General features: G+C 44.3%; 1 protein-coding gene across 1 annotated transcript; it reads left to right on the forward strand.

Annotated features, from left to right (window-relative positions):
- The first annotated feature begins 290 nt into the window (after positions 1-290).
- On the forward strand, positions 291-18,268 carry LOC139471322 (coiled-coil domain-containing protein 63-like). Its single transcript, XM_071253632.1, has 11 exons — positions 291-385; positions 1,429-1,605; positions 3,254-3,384; positions 5,196-5,377; positions 5,837-6,018; positions 6,969-7,156; positions 9,233-9,447; positions 11,380-11,548; positions 14,537-14,700; positions 16,445-16,539; positions 17,512-18,268. The coding sequence occupies exons 2-11, from the start codon at positions 1,448-1,450 to the stop codon at positions 17,705-17,707; spliced, it is 1,680 nt and encodes a 559-aa protein (XP_071109733.1). The 5' UTR covers positions 291-385; positions 1,429-1,447; the 3' UTR covers positions 17,708-18,268.
- Positions 18,269-20,083: the final 1,815 nt, after the last annotated feature.

The raw sequence follows: 20,083 nt of genomic DNA on the forward strand, positions 1-20,083 counted from the left end.
TCCATTTAAACAAAAAAGAAGAAGATATTATATCAACAATTGGATTTTGTAATTTTGGAAACTCAAAAGTGACATCTTTTGAAAATGACTCATATCGTACCATAAGCCGGTAAGTGCGGGAGCTTTATTTCGCTGTAGAGAGTTTTGCTTTAACACAGTTACTTCCCCTTAGGGGAAGTACCTCAAGCTCCATACACCGCGTGACACCTTCGTTACACTCTTGTAACATAGATAGTTCCGCTATCGGGATATCGCTGTAAGGAGCTAGGAATTACCCGTTTCCCTTAGCAACCATCGTCAACGGATTCCGCCATCATAGCAAGTGCTCGCAAACGGTGGTGTCAGTCATACCTGAACTTCACCTACGGACGGGATTTACTCAAGCGTAAGATGCATTTCTTATTAGTATTTTCATGACTGTTTCATATTGCTTCATCATTTATCGATTATAAAGCCAAACACTGAATGTTTTCTGTGTCCATTGTTGTTGGAGTTCCTGGCCTCAGCTTTGCTCGGTGTAGGCTTGAAAAAATGTCATAATGATCATTGTTTATTTTGTTATCATGTCATATCTACCGTGTAATATGTAGAAACGTTTCATTGTGGTAGATTTACAGACTTGTCCATAGCTGTGGTCGACAATCATCAGTGTGGATGTGAAATCATCTATTATCTGTTGGGCCATACTTTGGGATCCAAACAAACAATCGAATAAATAGATCTACTGATCTATGTTCAAACAAACAATCCAATCAATAGATTTACTGATCTATGTACGATAACCATCATAGGGAAAAATGTTGATTAGGGTTTGACAAGTCTAAATGTACTACCCAGTACATCCTAACAACCGACCCAACCCGCTGCAATTGCAAATGGGTACTACACATGCATTATACCAGACACTAATCCGACATGTTTATTTGATGCTACTAATAATGTATTTTGAATCTATTATGGTAATTAAAGATTTCATGAAATATAATTCAATTGTTAAGCGGGGGAGATGGGGGCAAGCCCCCCCAAAACCCGTTGTTTTAGTGAGGTGACAAAATTGGCGTCTGAAAAACATAGAAACCGTTACTAAGGAATGAGCCTGTGCACATCCTTACCCAAATGGCGTAAGGTGTTCGGTACACTGCATACTGTTTACACAACTCAAGAAAATTCCAAGTTCTGATTAGCCCTAAAGCTCATGTGTTGTTAATACAGTAAATGTACACTGACTGTCACAATAACAATGATGAGTGCTATAATATGGCTGGTATTTTGTTATACAAAACTTGTTACGCGCATGAAGTTTATGAGAAAGTATTAAGTAAATCAGACACTTTTGTTTTAATCACTAGTATATTATGTGTAAATTAGGAATACATTTTCCAGTAATTACCACAATTTCTAGTTCTTGTTATTTTCCTGATGCTTCAGGGACAAGTAAAGTGCCAGAATGCCACGCCCAAGATCAGCCCGGTCTGATGTGAGTGACCCCGACATGGAGGGTCTACAGGAAGGGGAGCTGCTCAAGCTGCAGCGACAGTACCGCATCATGGAGGGTGACCGTGCCGCCTACACAGAGGAGTCCACCAACATGATCCGGAAACAGAAGTAACTTTTGTTTGTTTGTTGATTAACGCCGCACGTGGAGGTCTGTAAATAATCAAGTCTTGACAGACAATCCAGTGATTGACATCATGAGCATGGTTCCACGCAATTGGGACACGATGACATAAATCAACCAAGTCAGCGAGCCTGACCACCTGATACTGTTAGTTGCTGTGGGTTGCTGGAGACCTCTTCAGAAGTAACTACAACCGTACACATGATGTTCACACAATCAGCAATATGTAATTAATATGGCGCGACACTGCGCCAAACGTGGGGCTGAGCATGTTCATATTAAATTGGAGTCTTGGTACTCCGCTATGCAACGTCTGCGTGCCTTCTGCGTGCCTTCTGTTGATTGGGGGAGTATGTAGCAGGGCATTCAGTCCTCCTGCAGTCCGCCATGTATCCAAACACTTCATGTTTACCAGCATACACACTTGGTGTACAATGGTCTGAACCTACAGTCAGCCTTATGTGTATACATGGTCTGAACGTACAGTCAGCCTTATGTGTGTACATGGTCTGAACCTACAGTTGGCCTTATGTGTGTACATAGTCTGAACGTACAGTCAGCCTTATGTGTGTACATGGTCTGAACGTACAGTTGGCCTTATGTGTGTACATAGTCTGAACGTACAGTCAGCATTATGTGTGTACATGGTCTGAACGTACAGTCAGCCTTTGTTGTGTACATGGTCTGAACGTACAGTCAGCCTTTGTTGTGTACATGGTCTTAATATACAGAATATGTACTGGGTATGTTTGTACTGTTACAGTCTGTGACTTTAGCCTCTAGTCCAAAGCAGGGTCACGGGTGGCCCAGTCGTCTAAGGCACCGCGATTTGCTGTGCAGAGTTGCGTCCCTTGGGCACGCCAGAAACCTATGATTGTGGGTTTGAATCCCGGTTGGTCGGTCGGGTAGCCTTGTGGTTAAAGCATTCACTCGTCACGCCGAAGACCCGGGTTCGATTCCCGACATGGGTACAATGTGTGAAGCCCATTTCTGGTGTCCCCCGCTGTGATATTGCTGGAATATTGCAAAAAGCGGAGTAAAACCAAACACACTCACTCACTCGCATCTCGGTTCGCCCAAATTATGTTTCTAGGTTTGTCAGCACCATACCCATGCTCGTGGGTTTCACCGAAGTGGTAAACGTCTGAGACCTGCATCACTTCGGGCTTTCCTCCCACATTAAGCTGACACGCCGTGATATAACTGGAATACTGTTAAAAGGGGCGTTAAACCCAACTCACTCACTCACTCTAGTCCAAAGCTCGAGTCCAGTAAAGTTCTGTTTGGTCAAGTAACCCCACATAATAATAATCTAAACTCTACTGAAAATGAAACCCTATTTTATCAAGTAGACTCCAGTAGAAGACTGCTGTGACATTCTCTGCAGACAGAAGACAATGAGAGAGCTTTGCTTATGAACGTCATCTTACACGGACAATTGACTAAATCTTTCATTGTTTTTATGATAGTTGCAAAATGCTTTCATTTTTTCATTCTTTTTCGAAAAAAATTGAACTCGGATGATATTGTGTGTAAATAATGAAGCAATTAATGACATTCTTCCATATTTAACACATTATCATTACAGTGTAGATTGTCCAGTGCTAGGATGTAAACTGTCAAATGTTCTTCCAGATCAGAAATGAATCAGCTGGAAAAAGAAAAGCAGGAACTGCTGAAAGAACTTCGTCTGGCTGAAAGTCGAAGCAACCAGATCCGTGATGAGGAGCACACGGACACACTGGTCACCTTGGTGGAGGCAAAAGGTATGTACAGAGGACCGCTGTACCACGCAGACACACTGGTCACCTTGGTGGAGGCAAAAGGTATGTACGGAGGACCGTTGTACCACGCAGACACACTGGTCACCTTGGTGGAGGCAAAAGGTATGTACAGAGGACCGTTGTACCACGCAGACACACTGGTCACTTTGGTGGAGGCAAAAGGTATGTACAGAGGACCGTTGTACCACGCAGACACACTGGTCACCTTGGTGGAGGCAAAAGGTATGTACAGAGGACCGTTGTACCACGCAGACACACTGGTCACCTTGGTGGAGGCAAAAGGTATGTACAGAGGACCGTTGTACCACGCAGACACACTGGTCACCTTGGTGGAGGCAAAAGGTATGTACAGAGGACCGTTGTACCACGCAGACACACTGGTCACCTTGGTGGAGGCAAAAGGTATGTACAGAGGACCGTTGTACCACGCAGACACACTGGTCACCTTGGTGGAGGCAAAAGGTATGTACGGAGGACCGTTGTACCACGCAGACACACTGGTCACCTTGGTGGAGGCAAAAGGTATGTACAGAGGACCGCTGTACCACGCAGACAGACTAGTGTGGCAAGGGTAAAGCTTGTACAGCGTGGGGCAAACATGCTAACTGGTGTGTTATACTTACTGATGGTGTGTTATACTTACTGATGGTGTGTTATACTTACTGATGGTGTGTTATACTTACTGATGGTGTGTTATACTTACTGATGGTGTGTTATACTTACTGATGGTGTGTCATACTTACTGATGGTGTGTTATACTTACTGATGGTGTGTCATACTTACTGATGGTGTGTTATACTTATTGATGGTGTGTCATACTTACTGATGGTGTGTCATACTTACTGATGGTGTGTTATACTTACTGATGATGTGTCATACTTACTGATGGTGTGTTATACTTACTGATGGTGTGTTATACTTACTGATGGTGTGTCATACTTACTGATGGTGTGTCATACTTACTGATGGTGTGTTATACTTACTGATGGTGTGTCATACTTACTGATGGTGTGTTATACTTACTGATGGTGTGTTTATATTACTGATGGTGTGTTATACTTACTGATGGTGTGTCATACTTACTGATGGTGTGTTATACTTACTGATGGTGTGTTATACTTGCGGATGGTGTGTTATACTTACTGATGGTGTTATACTTACTGATGGTGTTATACTTACTAATGGTGTGTCATACTTGCTGATGGTGTGTTATACTTACTGATGGTGTATTTAGCTTGCTGATAGGGTACATGACTTACTGATGGTGTGTTATACTTACTGATGGTGTGTTATACTTGCGGATGTTGTGTTATACTTACTGATGGTGTTATACTTACTGATGGTGTTATACTTACTAATGGTGTGTGATACTTGCTGATGGTGTTATACTTACTAATGGTGTGTCATACTTACTGATGGTGTGTTATACTTACTGATGGTGTGTCATACTTTCTGATGGTGTATAAGAATTACTGATGGTGTATACGACTTTCTGATGGTGTATACGACTTTCTGATGGTGTATATGACTTACTGATCGAGTATATGACTTACTGATGGTGTATACGACTTTCTGATTGTGTATATGACTTTCTGGTGGTGTATATGACTTTCTGATGGTGTGTAAGAATTACTGATGGTGTATATGACTTTCTGATGGTGTATATGACTTTCTGATGGTGTATAAAACTTACTGATGGTGTATAAGAGTTACTGATGGTGTTTTAAACTTACTGCTCATTTATTTTATGTCATGTTTTAGGTATGATCTTAAAATTGTGTATATCCTGGCAGATGACTGTGATCTCGAAATCAAAGAAGAAAAGCAGAATCATGTTGAACTTGATGCTAAAATCCGTGAATGGGAAAAGAAGATTCGCAATCAGCATAAAAACATGGGCGGTGTTCACATGAGTTCCCAGCATACGACACAGACGCAGAAGACTGTACGCGTCCTGGAGAACAGACTTGACCAGGTGAGACTTCACGTGGATTTTTTGAGACTTGACATTTGTTGTAATAAAATGGGTCCTTCATCGCCAAGTACATCATGTCACTCGAGGACCTTCATAGAAGACATGAAGTGATTTCGAAAACATCTGTCTATGCCAAGTTGACAATACACTTGCTCTGCAGGGTAGTTGACGTGGCAACCAATTGTCAATTTCATTACATGATTTTGATTGGACTCATTAGTCCATCAGAAATAGAACTCTGTAATTTCCAGCCTAGTTCGGCAATGGTTGAAACTGGACTTTTATGATCAGTTGCTTGCAAATTCCTTCCCTCAGGAAGATGGATGTATGCCAACAGAGAGGTGAAATGTGACTATGTCAATCCCTGTGATAGCTGTGTTTGAACAGTCTGACACAGGTCACATGAGATGAATGTTGATTTCAGATGATTTGGCTGTTATGTTTGCATCTTCTCTTCAGTCCAAGAAGCGGTTCAACGATTCTCTGTCTGACAACGCCAAATTGCGGGATGAGATCCAGGGACTGAGGACAGAACACAAGAGATTTGAAAATCTCTACAAAAAACTGGAGAAAGAGTTGCGCCAACTCCGGCGGGACATGGGAGAGGACATCCAGTCCTCCACAGAAGCCTACGATGCCAGGTGAGATCTGGGTGAATAATGAAGGACATTAAGTCCTCCACAGAAGCCTACGATGCCAGGTGAGATCTGGGTCAATAATGAAGGACATTAAGTCCTCCACAGAAGCCTACGATGCCAGGTGAGATCTGGGTCAATAATGAAGGACATTAAGTCCTCCACAGAAGCTGACGATGCCAGGTGAGATCTGGGTCAATAATGAAGGACATTAAGTCCTCCACAGAAGCCTACGATGCCAGGTGAGATATGGGTCAATAATGAAGGACATCAAGTCCTCCACAGAAGCCTACGATGCCAGGTGAGATCTGGGTCAATAATGAAGGACATTAAGTCCTCCACAGAAGCTGACGATGCCAGGTGAGATCTGGGTCAATAGTGGAGGACATCTAGTCCTCTCGAGAAGCCAACAATGCCAGGTTAGATCTGGGTCAATAGTGGAGGACATTAAGTCCTCTAGAGAAGTCAACGATGCTAGGTTAGATCTGGGTCAATAGTGGAGGACATCCAGTCCTCCACAGGGGCCTGTGGTGCAAGGGTGAGGGAGTTTAAATTTAACGTTGCATCAGAGTTATTGTGCAAGGTAATATGTTATTACTAGAGACGACGCCCAGGCCAAGATGCTGGTGCTGATGTTGTTATGTTTTTACTAGGGATGACGCCCAGGCCAAGATGCTGGTGCTGATGTTATGTTTTTACTAGGGATAACGCCCAGGCCAAGATGCTGGTGCTGATGTTGTTAAGTCGTTGCCAGGGATGACGCCCAGGCCAAGATGCTGGTGCTGATGTTATGTCGTTGCCAGGGACGACACCCAGGCCAAGATGCTGGTGCTGATGTTGTTATGTTGTTGCCAGGGATGATGCCCAGGCCAAGATGCTGGTGCTGATGTTATGTCGTTGCCAGGGACGACACCCAGGCCAAGATGCTGGTGCTGATGTTGTTATGTTGTTGCCAGGGATGATGCCCAGGCCAAGATGCTGGTGCTGAAGGACAAGGCGGACAAGGACATGCAGCAGCACAACGCCGAGATGAAGGAGCTGGTACGCATCATCGACCACGACCGCAAACTGAAGGAATTCATGGGCATCAAGGGCCAGGAGAGACAGGAGGATCCGCAACTTGTTGCCTGGCGACAGAAGAAAGGTGGTATCTATGTTCCTGCAACAAAAGAGGGTTAATATGGCTAAAATGATGGTCCCGGCACTGAGTCTAGCCTTCAGATATCCACTAAACCTTAGCTAGGGCTGAACCATTTTGTTTTATTGAAAGGGAGTTTATTTGGCAAATTATTGTCACAGAAAATATTCTTGAATGTAATTTGGTCCCAGGTTTTACAAAAAATATTCTTCCTGTTGCTGCCAGGGATACTATACAGATGATACCCACGGCTGATACCCACAGTTGATACCCACAGCTGATACACAAAGTTGATACCCCACAACTGATACACACAGTTGATACTCCACAGCTGATACCCCATAGCTGATACCCCACAGCTGATACCCCACAGCTGATACCCACAGCTGATACCCCACAGCTGATACCCCACAGCTGATACCCACAGTTGATACCTCATAGCTTCTATCCACAGCTGATACCCCATAGCTGATACCCACAGCTGATACCCACAGTTGATACCCACAGCTGATACACAAAGTTGATACCCCACAACTGATACCCACAGTTGATACTCCACAGCTGATACCCCATAGCTGATACTCCACAGTTGATACCCGCAACTGAAACCCCATAGCTGATATCCACAGTTGATACCCCACAGTTGATCCCCACAGTTGATACCCACAGCTGATACCCCATAGCTGATACACAGTTGATACCCACAGCTAATACACAAAGTTGATACCCCACAACTGATACCCACAACTGATACCCCATAGCTGATACCCCATAGCTGATACCCCACAGTTGATACCCCACAGTTCATACCCCACAGTTGATACCCACAACTGAAACCCCATAGCTGATATCCACAGTTGATACCCCACAGCTGATACCCACAACTAATACACACAGTTGATACTCCACAACTGATACCCACGGTTAATACCCCACAGCTGATACCCCCACAGCTGATACCCATAGCTGATACCCCACAGTTGATACTCCACAGCTGATACCCCACAGCTGATACCCCACAGTTGATACCCACAACTGAAACCCCATAGCTTCTATCCACAGCTGATACCCAATAGCTGATACCCACAGTTGATACCCACAGCTGATACACACAGTTGATACCTCACATCTGATACCCACGGTTGATACCCCACAACTGATACCCAATAGCTGATACCCCACAGTTGATACCCCACAACTGATACACACAGTTGATACCCCATAGCTGATACCCACAGTTGATACCCCACAGCTGATACCCACAGTTGATACCCCACAACTGATACACACAGCTGATACCCCACAGTTGATACCCACAACTGAAACCCCATAGCTGATATCCACAGTTGATACCTCACAGTTGATACCCACAGCTGATACCCCATAGTTGATACTCCACAACTGATACCCCATAGCTGATACCCGCAGTTGATACCCCATAGCTGATACCCACAGTTGATACCCCACAGCTGATACCCACAACTGATACCCCATAGCTGATACCCACAGTTGATACCCCACAGTTGATACCCACAGCTGATACCCCATAGCTGATATCCACAGTTGATACCCCACAACTGATACACACAGTTGATACGCCACAACTGATACCCCACAGCTGATACCCACAGCTGATACCCACAGTTGATACCCCATAGCTGATACCCACGGTTGATACCCCACAACTGATACACACAGTCGATACCCCACAGCTGATACTACAACTGATACCCACAGTTGATACCCCACAGCTGATACACACAGTTGATACCCAACAGCTGATACCCACAGTTGATACCCCATAGCTGATACCCACAGTTGATACCCCACAGCTGATACCCACAACTGATACCCACAGTTGATACCCACAGCTGATACCCACAGTTGATACCCCACAGTTGATACCCCACAGCTGATACCCACAGTTGATACCCAATAGCTGATACCCACGGGTGATACACCACAGCTGATACACACAGTTGATACCCCACAGCTGCTACTACAACTGATACCCACAGTTGATACCCCACAGCTGATACCCACAGTTGATACCCACATCCAATGACAGTGTTGTGTTGACAGAGGCGTTGGAGGCTGAACGAAAGAAGGAGAGCCAAGAAGACTCGGTGGAGACGTACGAGCAAGCCTTTGAACTCATCAAGGAGATGACCCAGGAGGATGATCTCGACCTTCTCGTCAACAGATTCATCGAAATTGAAGACAGAAATTTTGCTCTCTTCAACTATGTCAATGAGCAGAACAATGAGATTGAGAAACTGAATGATGATATTCAGATTGTAAGTACCTGTATGATGACATTCACATTGCAATGACCTGAAAGATGGCATTCACATTGCAGGGACCTGAACGATGATATCACATTGTAGGGACCTGAATGATGACATTCATATTGAAGGGACCTGAACGATGACATTCACATTGTAGGGACCTGAATGATGACATTCATATTGAAGGGACCTGAACGATGACATTAAAATTGTAGGGACCTGAATGATTACATTTACATTTCAGGGACCTGAACGATGACATTCACATTGAAGGGACCTGAACGATGACATTCACATTGCAGGGACCTGAATGATGGCATTCACATTGTAAAGACCTGAACGATGACATTCACATTGTAGGGACCTGAACGATGACATTTACATTGCAGGGACCTGAATGATGACATTCACATTGTAGGGACCTGAACGATGACATTCACATTGCAGGGACCTGAACGATAACATTAAAATTGTAGGGACCTGAACAATGACATTCACATTGCAGGGACCTGAATGATGACATTCACATTGCAGGGACCTGAACGATGATATCACATTGTAGGGACCTGAATGATGACATTTACATTGCTGGGACCTGAATGATGGCATTCACATTGCAGGGACCTGAACGATGGCATTCACATTGCAGGGACCTGAACGATGACATTTACATTGCAGGGACCTGAATGATGACATTCACATTGTAGGGACCTGAACGATGACATTCACATTGCAGGGACCTGAACGATGACATTCACATTGTAGGGACCTGAACAATGACATTCACATTGCAGGGACCTGAATGATGACATTCACATTGCAGGGACCTGAACGATGATATCACATTGTAGGGACCTGAATGATGACATTTACATTGCTGGGACCTGAACGATGGCATTCACATTGCAGGGACCTGAACGATGACATTCACATTGCAGGGACCTGAATGATGACATTCACATTGTAAAGACCTGAACGATGACATTCACATTGCAGGGCCTTGAATGGTGACATTCACATTGTAGGGACCTGAACGATGACATTCACATTGTAAAGACCTGAACGATGACATACACATTGCACGGACCAGAACGATGACATTCACATTGTAAAAGCCTGAACGATGACATATAGCGAGGATACAGGAGGGGGTAAGAGGTAGTGTGCGGGCGAGTCTAGTGGGAGGGGTAAGCGGTCGGGTGTGGGCGAGTCTAGTGGAGGGGTAAGCGGTAGTGTATGGGTGAGTCTAGTGGAGGGGTTAGCGATTGTGTGTGGGCTAGTCTTTTGGAGGGGTAGGCGGTCGCGTGTGGGCGAGTCTAGTTGAGGGGTAGGTGGTAGTGTGCGGGCAAGGTTAGTGGAGGGGTAGGTGGTAGTGTGCGGGTGAGTCTAGTGGAGGGGTAGGCGTTAGTGTGCGGGTGAGTAGTGGAGGGGTAGGCGGTGGTGTTTGGGTGAGACTTGTGGAGGGGTAGGTGGTAGTGTGCGGGCGAGTCTAGTGGAGGGGTAGGTGGTAGTGTGCGGGTGAGTAGTGGAGGGCTAGGCGGTGGTGTGCGGGTGAGTAGTGGAGGGGTAGGCGGTAGTGTGCAGGCGAGTCTAGTGGAGGGGTGGATGGTAGTGTGCGTTCAAGGTTAGTAGAGGGGTAAGCGGTGGTGTGTGGGTGAGGCTTGAGGAGGTGTAGGCGGTAGTGTGCGTTCAAGGTTAGTGGAGGGGTAGGCGGTAGTGTGCGGGTGAGTCTAGTGGAGGGGTAAGCGGTTGTGTGTGGGTGAGTGCTTCTGCTTTGTCCTCTCAGGGTCTAATGAAATGATGAATTGCCTGGTAGCTTGCAGTGGGACAAATCACCAACTTATCAATATTGCATAACTTCAATTATTGGATATTTCAGTTACATTCTTGCATCAGGTGTCAAAGCATTGCGTTGTATGTTCCTGTTTTTCCTGTCTCCAGATCAGGGATGAAATTGAGAAGTTCAAGGCCGAGGGTATTGACCTTGAGACGCAGAGGAAGCTCATCCTGAAGAACCTGGAAGACAAGCAGAACGAAGCGTCTCAGGACGCCGATGACAACGAGCAGAAGTATAAGGAGGTGTCCAAGATCCTGGATCAGCTGAAAGCAGGTGAGACGAGGAGATAGACTTGGGATGATGTCTTGTTTTATGCCGCAGTTACAAATATTCCAACTCAGAATACGTGACGAGGCTGGGAAGTGTTGATTTGTCGTTTTGTTTCATACCGCAATCAGCAATATTCAAGCTGTATATCTCAGTGTCCTGTATATACTCACCACGGGGTCAGCAATATTCAAGCTGTATATCTCAGTGTCCTGTATATACTCACCACGGGGTCAGCAATATTCAAGCTGTATATCTCAGTGTCCTTTATATACTCACCACGGGGTCAGCAATATTCAAGCTGTATATCTCAGTGTGCTGCAAATACTCACCATGGGGTCAGCAATATTCAAGCTGTATATCTCAGTGTCCTGTATATACTCACCACGGGGTCAGCAATATTCAAGCTGTATATCTCAGTGTCCTGTATATACTCACCACGGGGTCAGCAATATTCAAGCTGTATATCTCAGTGTCCTGTATATACTCACCACGGGGTCAGCAATATTTAAGCTGTATATCTCAGTGTCCTGTATATACTCACCACGGGGTCAGCAATATTCAAGCTGTATATCTCAGTGTCCTGTATATACTCACCACGGGTCAGCAATATTTAAGCTGTATATCTCAGTGTCCTGTATATACTCACCACGGGGTCAGCAATATTCAAGCTGTATATCTCAGTGTCCTGTATATACTCACCACGGGGTCAGCAATATTCTAGCTGTATATCTCAGTGTCCTGTATATACTCACCACGGGGTCAGCAATATTCAAGCTGTATATCTCAGTGTCCTGTATATACTCACCACGGGGTCAGCAATATTCAAGCTGTATATCTCAGTGTCCTGTATATACTCACCACGGGGTCAGCAATATTCAAGCTGTATATCTCAGTGTCCTGTATATACTCACCACGGGGTCAGCAATATTCAAGCTGTATATCTCAGTGTCCTGTATATACTCACCACGGGGTCAGCAATATTCAAGCTGTATATCTCAGTGTCCTGTATATACTCACCACGGGGTCAGCAATATTCAAGCTGTATATCTCAGTGTCCTGTATATACTCACCACGGGGTCAGCAATATTCAAGCTGTATATCTCAGTGTCCTGTATATACTCACCACGGGGTCAGCAATATTCAAGCTGTATATCTCAGTGTCCTGTATATACTCACCACGGGGTCAGCAATATTCAAGCTGTATATCTCAGTGTCCTGTATATACTCACCACGGGGTCAGCAATATTCAAGCTGTATATCTCAGTGTCCTGTATATACTCACCACGGGGTCAGCAATATTCAAGCTGTATATCTCAGGGTCCTGTATATACTCACCACGGGGTCAGCAATATTCAAGCTGTATATCTCAGTGTCCTGTATATACTCACCACGGGGTCAGCAATATTCAAGCTGTATATCTCAGTGTCCTGTATATACTCACCACGGGGTCAGCAATATTCAAGCTGTATATCTCAGTGTCCTGTATATACTCACCACGGGGTCAGCAATATTCAAGCTGTATATCTCAGTGTGCTGCAAATTCCTCGTGAGTACACAACACTGGAAGAAGCATGTCAATAAATCCGTACTGAAGTACACAAGTTAGCCCTGTTCTTACACTTTCTGGGTAGAACATTAACAGTGTTCATTGGGAATCTGGACTATGCTTGTCATCCATTCATAATATCTTTTTTTAAATTTTTTTATGGTTCCTGGTAAAAGTACATCGTGTTTTGAATGGAGTAAAAAATATATGACCAGGATTTTTTAAGAAAGTATATATCATTCACACACATCCATACACACATTCACACTCACCAGAAGCTTTAGTACTTATGAAGACAGAATGCAGGATATATATTTAGTAAAGTTTTGGAATAGCAAATGTTTATATTTTCAAAAGGTTTTCATAAGGAGCCCATTTCGTATAGAATTCAGTCTGTTTGGCTTTATTAAAGTGTCTATATTTTTCTATTTGGTAATAATATTTAACCTCATTTTGGAAATGTGTAATGGTTGGTTGGTTATTTTTCATTTTGCATCTATAAATGTGAAATTTGGCCAATAAGAGTATCAGATCAAAAATATCATCGGTGTGGAAATGTTTTGAAAAGCCAAAAAGAATTAGATCTGAAGTAAGATTTATCTTGCCAGTATGTGGACACTTGGATTCAATCCATTGTGAAAATCTTTTCCAGAAATTTTTGCTTACCCTACAGTCCCAAAACAGATGTTGGATTCATTATATCATATTACTTTCTTCCAAGATTTCATTCAATTTTGTTTACATTAATTTCGACGAAATCATGTATGAACTGATCAGCTAATCGTATCAACTCACCGTTAACTCACCTTGAAATGAACGTTAGTTGTAAGGAAAGCCGAAGACTTTGTATGTCTGTCACTGTATTGACATTTCTTTTCAGTTTGGATATTGGCCATGACATTAAGTATTTTAAAAGTAAACCACCCTTAGATTGGGGAGAAAATGTGCTAATTGTTGTTTCCAGTTTTTTTTTACAAGACACAAACACATGTGATCTTAATATCTGTGTAGGAAAGATTGACAAGCGTACAGTACACAAATACCATCAAATTTACAAATCATCATGTCTAGTGATGTTTTATGATAAATTTCATGTTTTCATTGACCAAACTTGCAAATGGCAAAAGCACACAAACTACTATTGCTGCCATGACCACAACATGAGATGCGCAGTAAAGCAGTGTGCATTTAAAGGGAAGGAAGTGCACCCTATATTGGAGCGTAGCACATATAAGTATTGTAGCACTTCACTGCCACTGTGTTCGAGTAGCGAATATTTAAGGATTTTTTTGTTTTGAAAATGGAATTAAAAATGATACTTGCGGCAGACTGTGTGATGTCTCATCGACGAGAGCAGGCTCCCTGTGTGTCCCCATCTGCCTTAGTTCTCCGTGCAGGTAATGGACACACCACAGCACATCCTACACTCACCTTTCTACTTGCAGGTATTGACTCGCTGTTCAACAAGATCAACTGTGAGAGGTCTGCTATTGATGACATGCTAGGGGCGGCGACAGGGGTGACAGAGAGCAACATGATACAGTACCTGGGCATCATTGAACAGAGGACGAATGAGCTGCTGGCAGTGCAGGCGTATGTCAACTCCAAGGTGAGGGTCAAACTCCAAGGTGAGGGTCATACTGCAAGGTGAGGGTCGTACTGCGAGGTTAGGGTCGTACTCCAAGGTGAGGATCATACTGTAAGGTTAGGGTGAAACTCCAAGGTGAGGGTCTTACTCTCAAGGTGAGGGTCGTACTCCAGAGTGAGGGTTGTAGTCCAAGGTGAGGGTCGTACTCCAAGGTGAGGGTCGTACTGTAAGGTGAAGGTGGTACTGCATGGTGAGGGTCGTACTCCAAAGTGTGGGTCGTACTGCAAGGTGAGGATTGTACTCCACGGTGAGGGTCGTACCGTAAGGTGAGGGTCATACTCCAAAGTGTGGGTCGTAGTGCAAGGTGAGGATGGTACTGCAAGGTGAGGGTCGTACTCCAAGGTGAAGGTGGTACAGCATGGTGTGGGACGTACTGCAAGGTGAGGGTCGTACTCCAAGGTGAGGGTCGCACACCAATGTGAGGGTCGTAGTGCAAGGTGATGTCGTACTGTAAGGTGAAGGTGGTACAGCATGGTGTGGGACGTACTGCAAGGTGAGGGTCGTACTCCAAGGTGAGGGTCGCACTCCAATATGAGGGTCGTAGTGCAAGGTGATGTCGTACTGTAAGGTGAAGGTGGTACTGCATGGTGTGGGTCGTACTGCAAGGTGAGGGTCGTACTCCAAGGTGAGGGTCGTAGTGCAAGGTGAGGGTTGTGCTGCAAGGTGAGGGTCGTACTCCAAGGTGAGGGTCGTAGTGCAAGGTGAGGGTCGTACGGCAAGGTGAGGGTCGTCTGTCAGTGGTGACCTTGTCTTGACACTACGACTATGTCAGACTCGAGGGGAGAAATACATAAACTTTATTTGGGGAACTTCTTTGATAGGCATTTAGAAGTTGGAGTACTAAGTAAAGATAAGAAATTTATGGATGAACAACTTCTTTATACAATATATATATGTATAAAGAAGTTGTTCATCCATAAATTTCTTATCCTTACTTTATTTGGGGAGTTGAGAAATTAAGATGCCATCCTCAGGGAATGGCCAGAGCATCACCATTGTTTACATATGTAGTTGTTCAAGAAATGAAATGCATACGTGGAAGTCTTGGTGGTTGTGTTGGTTAAATCGCTTACTTTTTGTGCTAGCAATTAGGTGCCGCACTCTGGCAGGTGGTTTCGAAAGTGTTATCCCAAATGTAACATTTGTTACGTTTTACCAATTTCTAATGGCATTGTGTGTTTATCACTTCAGGCTAAAAACACAGATGTTGTTTTTCCCCAGTGTCTTAGTATGAGCTTACCCTCATCCAAATGGATGATGTACTGTTGATTGAATCATTTTTTAATTTAACAAATAAGCTGTTTGATTTATTCAGTTTAATTAATAAAACCAAGACATTTTCTGATGTCAGACACAATTTGACATCATTGAAGTTTGTTTGTTGTGTAACACCGCACTCAGCAATATTCCAGCTATATGACGGTGGTCTGTAAATAATTGAGACTGGACCAGACAATCTAATGATTGACATCATGAGCATCGATCCACACAATTGGAATACAATGACATGCATCAACCAAGTGAGCGAGCTGACCACCCGATCCCGTTAGTCACCTTTTACGACAAGCATAGTTGCCTTTTATGGCAAGCATGGGTTGCTGAAGACTTTTTCTACCCTGGATCTTCACGGGTCCATAATTGAAGTGAAAATATTTTTGTTATGCATGTATGTAATGCATATAATGCAATATTGCAATGATTTCAGGACCAGGATAGATATGAAGCCAAGAGTCACGGCTTGCTGGGCGAGGGACCAACAGCACCACAGCAACAACTTCCTGTCATGCCCCCTACCGTCGGGTCAGTAGACAATTTAGCATAATACTCATGTTTTGTTTGTTCAGATAAAGGTGTTTTCTGCTATTTCTCATAAATGTAGCAGCCAAAAAGACCGCCTCAGTGTTCTTGTGGTAGAGTATCCGCCCGGAGAGCGGAAGGTCCAGGGTTCGATCCCCGAACCGCGTCATACCAAAAGATGTTTAAAGTTGGTACTTGTTGTTACCCTCTCTGGTGCTCTGCATTAAGGGGCTAAAACAAGGACTGCTCGGCTCAGAGTCAGTATACTGCGTGGGGTATTCATGTTAAACTGCGGCATGGTATCTCAGTGAGCTAGCACTATAAATCGGCATAAGTCCGAACTAGTACAAACACACACACACACACACACACACACAGACACACACACACACACACACACACACACAGACACACACACACACACACACACACACACAGACACACAGACACACACACACACACACACACACACACACAGAGATCTAAGTGCAATAATCTTGGACGCCTTGTCCACAGGACCAAAGAGGTTCACCCTGTGAGCAAGCTGACAAGGTAAGGATGTTGTCTGTGGGATGACTCCATGCCATACTACATGAAGGTGATTTGTGTAGTCAGCATTAGAAATGCACTAGTCCTGTAGGCATAAAAAAATTGGTTATCAGGCACTCATTTTTTAAATACAGTGTGGGCAGGCAGTCAGTGGTTTTTTTTGCTTGTTCAAACTAGTATGTAACCAAAAAAACAGTTGTGTACCATCAGTCTGGGAAAGGGCCTCCCTACAATATCAAGCATACAAACTATTGCCGCCATGACCATAACACATGGAGCAGTTTGCATGTAAAGGGAAGTAACTGTGTGCTATATTGGATCACATTGTATTTAAGTATTAGGATGTTTTAAAAAAATGGCAATAAAAACCTTGCTTCAACTCTACAAAGATAATGATGATCATTATAGTTTCCTTTCACCCCGTAGTGATGAATACGAGAGTGAAGGAAGCGAGGCTGATGATGATGAGATGCGACCTTTGACCCGTGTGGAGCTGCAAGATCGGGTGATGAAGTCGGTGAGGAAGCGGGAGTCGGCAGCCAAGAAGGAAGGCTTCAAGTACGACCTGTCCAACGCTCGGGAGAAGGCCCAAAAACAACAGAAGAAGGACGGCAAGAAGTAGCCACAAGACCAGTGTTGTACATAGTTGTGTCCATCTTCCCAGGGCAAGAGAGTTAACTGACTTTAAAAGTCCAGTTTCCACCTTTGCTGAACTAGCAGTGAATTCCTAGGCTTGATCGAGGCGCCACCTGTGGTTTATTACGAGTTATGTCCCTAACATGCCTCTCCTATGATCGATGATCAAATCATCTGAACATCTTGTTTAAAACCTAGCCTAGTTGGGCAAGGGTGGAAACTGGACTCACTTGCCTCCGGAAGATGAGTTGTGTCATGCTATATGTCTGTGATATGGACCTCTTCTGGGAGAGCAGCATGGCTGCGTGATGATAGACCCTGTTAGCAGCATGGAGAGGACATTGACTCGCCGGGTCAGCATTACTATTTGTACTGCCAGACAGATGGAGGTGGTGGTGACAATAGCTGGATGCTAGGACAGTACTGGAATGTATCACAAGCTTGGAGTGCTGCATCTGAATGTGGCCTAACTCTTCATATTCACCTCCTGCTGATGCGGACGAAATGTAATGTGTAAAATTCAATACAAATAAATATGCCACTTACATTTTGTCCACATTGCTTTTTTTGTTACACTGAAGCTGTTCCTCACTGAGCAACAAATGGTAAATTTGCCTCCTAACTCAGCTGGCCCAAGGGACCTCTCTCAATCACTGCATGAGCCTACTGGGGGAACCAAAGGAGAGTTGGATTTGGTGAGTAAATGGGTTGGGTGGAGCCTATTGAGGGACAAAACATATTTGGATTTGGTGAGGTTGAGTTAATTGAGGGACAAGACATATTTGGAAATGGGTGGTGTGGAGCCTATTGAGAGATGAAACAAAGGGGGAAGGGATGGAGCCTATTGAGGGACAAGACATAGTTGTAAATGGGTGGTGTGGAGCCTTTTCAGGGACAAGACATAGTTTGTGAGGGTAGGGTGGAGCCTATTGAGGGACAAGACATAGTTTGAGAGGGTAGGGTGGAGCCTATTGAGGGACAAGACATAGTTTGAGAGGGTAGGGTGGAGCCTATTGAGGGACAAGACATAGTTTGAGAGGGTAGGGTGGAGCCTGTTGAGGGACAAGACATAGTTGGAAATGGGTTGGGAGGAGCCTATTAAACACAATTAAAATATTCTGACATTATACACGCAATCAATAAAGTTACGATCACCTCAAGGCATCATACACAAAACCAGGATACCATCTAGTCATAGGTTACGATCCACTCAAGACATCATACACACGATCAGCTAGGTTACGATCCACTCAAGACATCATACACACGATCAGTCAGGTTACGATCCACTCAAGGCATCATACACACGATCAGTCAGGTTACGATCCACTCAAGGCATCATACACACGATCAGCCAGGTTACATTTCCACTCAAGGCATCATACACATGATCAGCCAGGTTACGATCCACTCAAGGCATCATACACATGATCAGCCAGGTTACGATCCACTCAAGACATCATACACACGATCAGTCAGGTTACGATCCACTCAAGACATCATACTCACGATCAGCTAGGTTACATTTCCACTCAAGACATCATACACATGATCAGCCAGGTTACATTTCCACTCGAGGCATCATACACATGATCAGCCAGGTTACGATCCACTCAAGGCATCATACACACGATCAGTCAGGTTACGATCCACTCAAGGCATCATACACACGATCAGCCAGGTTACATTTCCACTCAAGGCATCATACACATGATCAGCCAGGTTACGATCCACTCAAGACATCATACACACGATCAGTCAGGTTACGATCCACTCAAGGCATCATACACATGATCAGCCAGGTTACGATCCACTCAAGACATCATACACACGATCAGCCAGGTTACATTTCCACTCAAATCATCATACACAAGATCAGCCAGGTTACGATCCACTCAAGACATCATACACACGATCAGCCAGGTTACATTTCCACTCAAGGCATCATACACAAGATCAGCCAGGTTATGATCCACTCAAGACATCATACACACGATCAGCCAGGTTACATTTCCACTCAAGGCATCATACACAAGATCAGCCAGGTTACGATCCACTCAAGGCATCATACACATGATCAGCCAGGTTACGATCCACTCAAGACATCATACACACGATCAGTCAGGTTACGATCCACTCAAGACATCATACTCACGATTAGCTAGGTTACATTTCCACTCAAGACATCATACACACGATCAGCCAGGTTACATTTCCACTCGAGGCATCATACACATGATCAGCCAGGTTACGATCCACTCAAGGCATCATACACACGATCAGTCAGGTTACGATCCACTCAAGGCATCATACACACGATCAGCCAGGTAACATTTCCACTCAAGGCATCATACACAAGATC

The sequence above is a fragment of the Haliotis cracherodii genome, unplaced genomic scaffold, assembly GCF_022045235.1.
Source record: "Haliotis cracherodii isolate W230 unplaced genomic scaffold, xgHalCrac1.p SCAF_22, whole genome shotgun sequence".
NCBI classification, from domain to species: Eukaryota; Metazoa; Mollusca; class Gastropoda; order Lepetellida; family Haliotidae; genus Haliotis; species Haliotis cracherodii.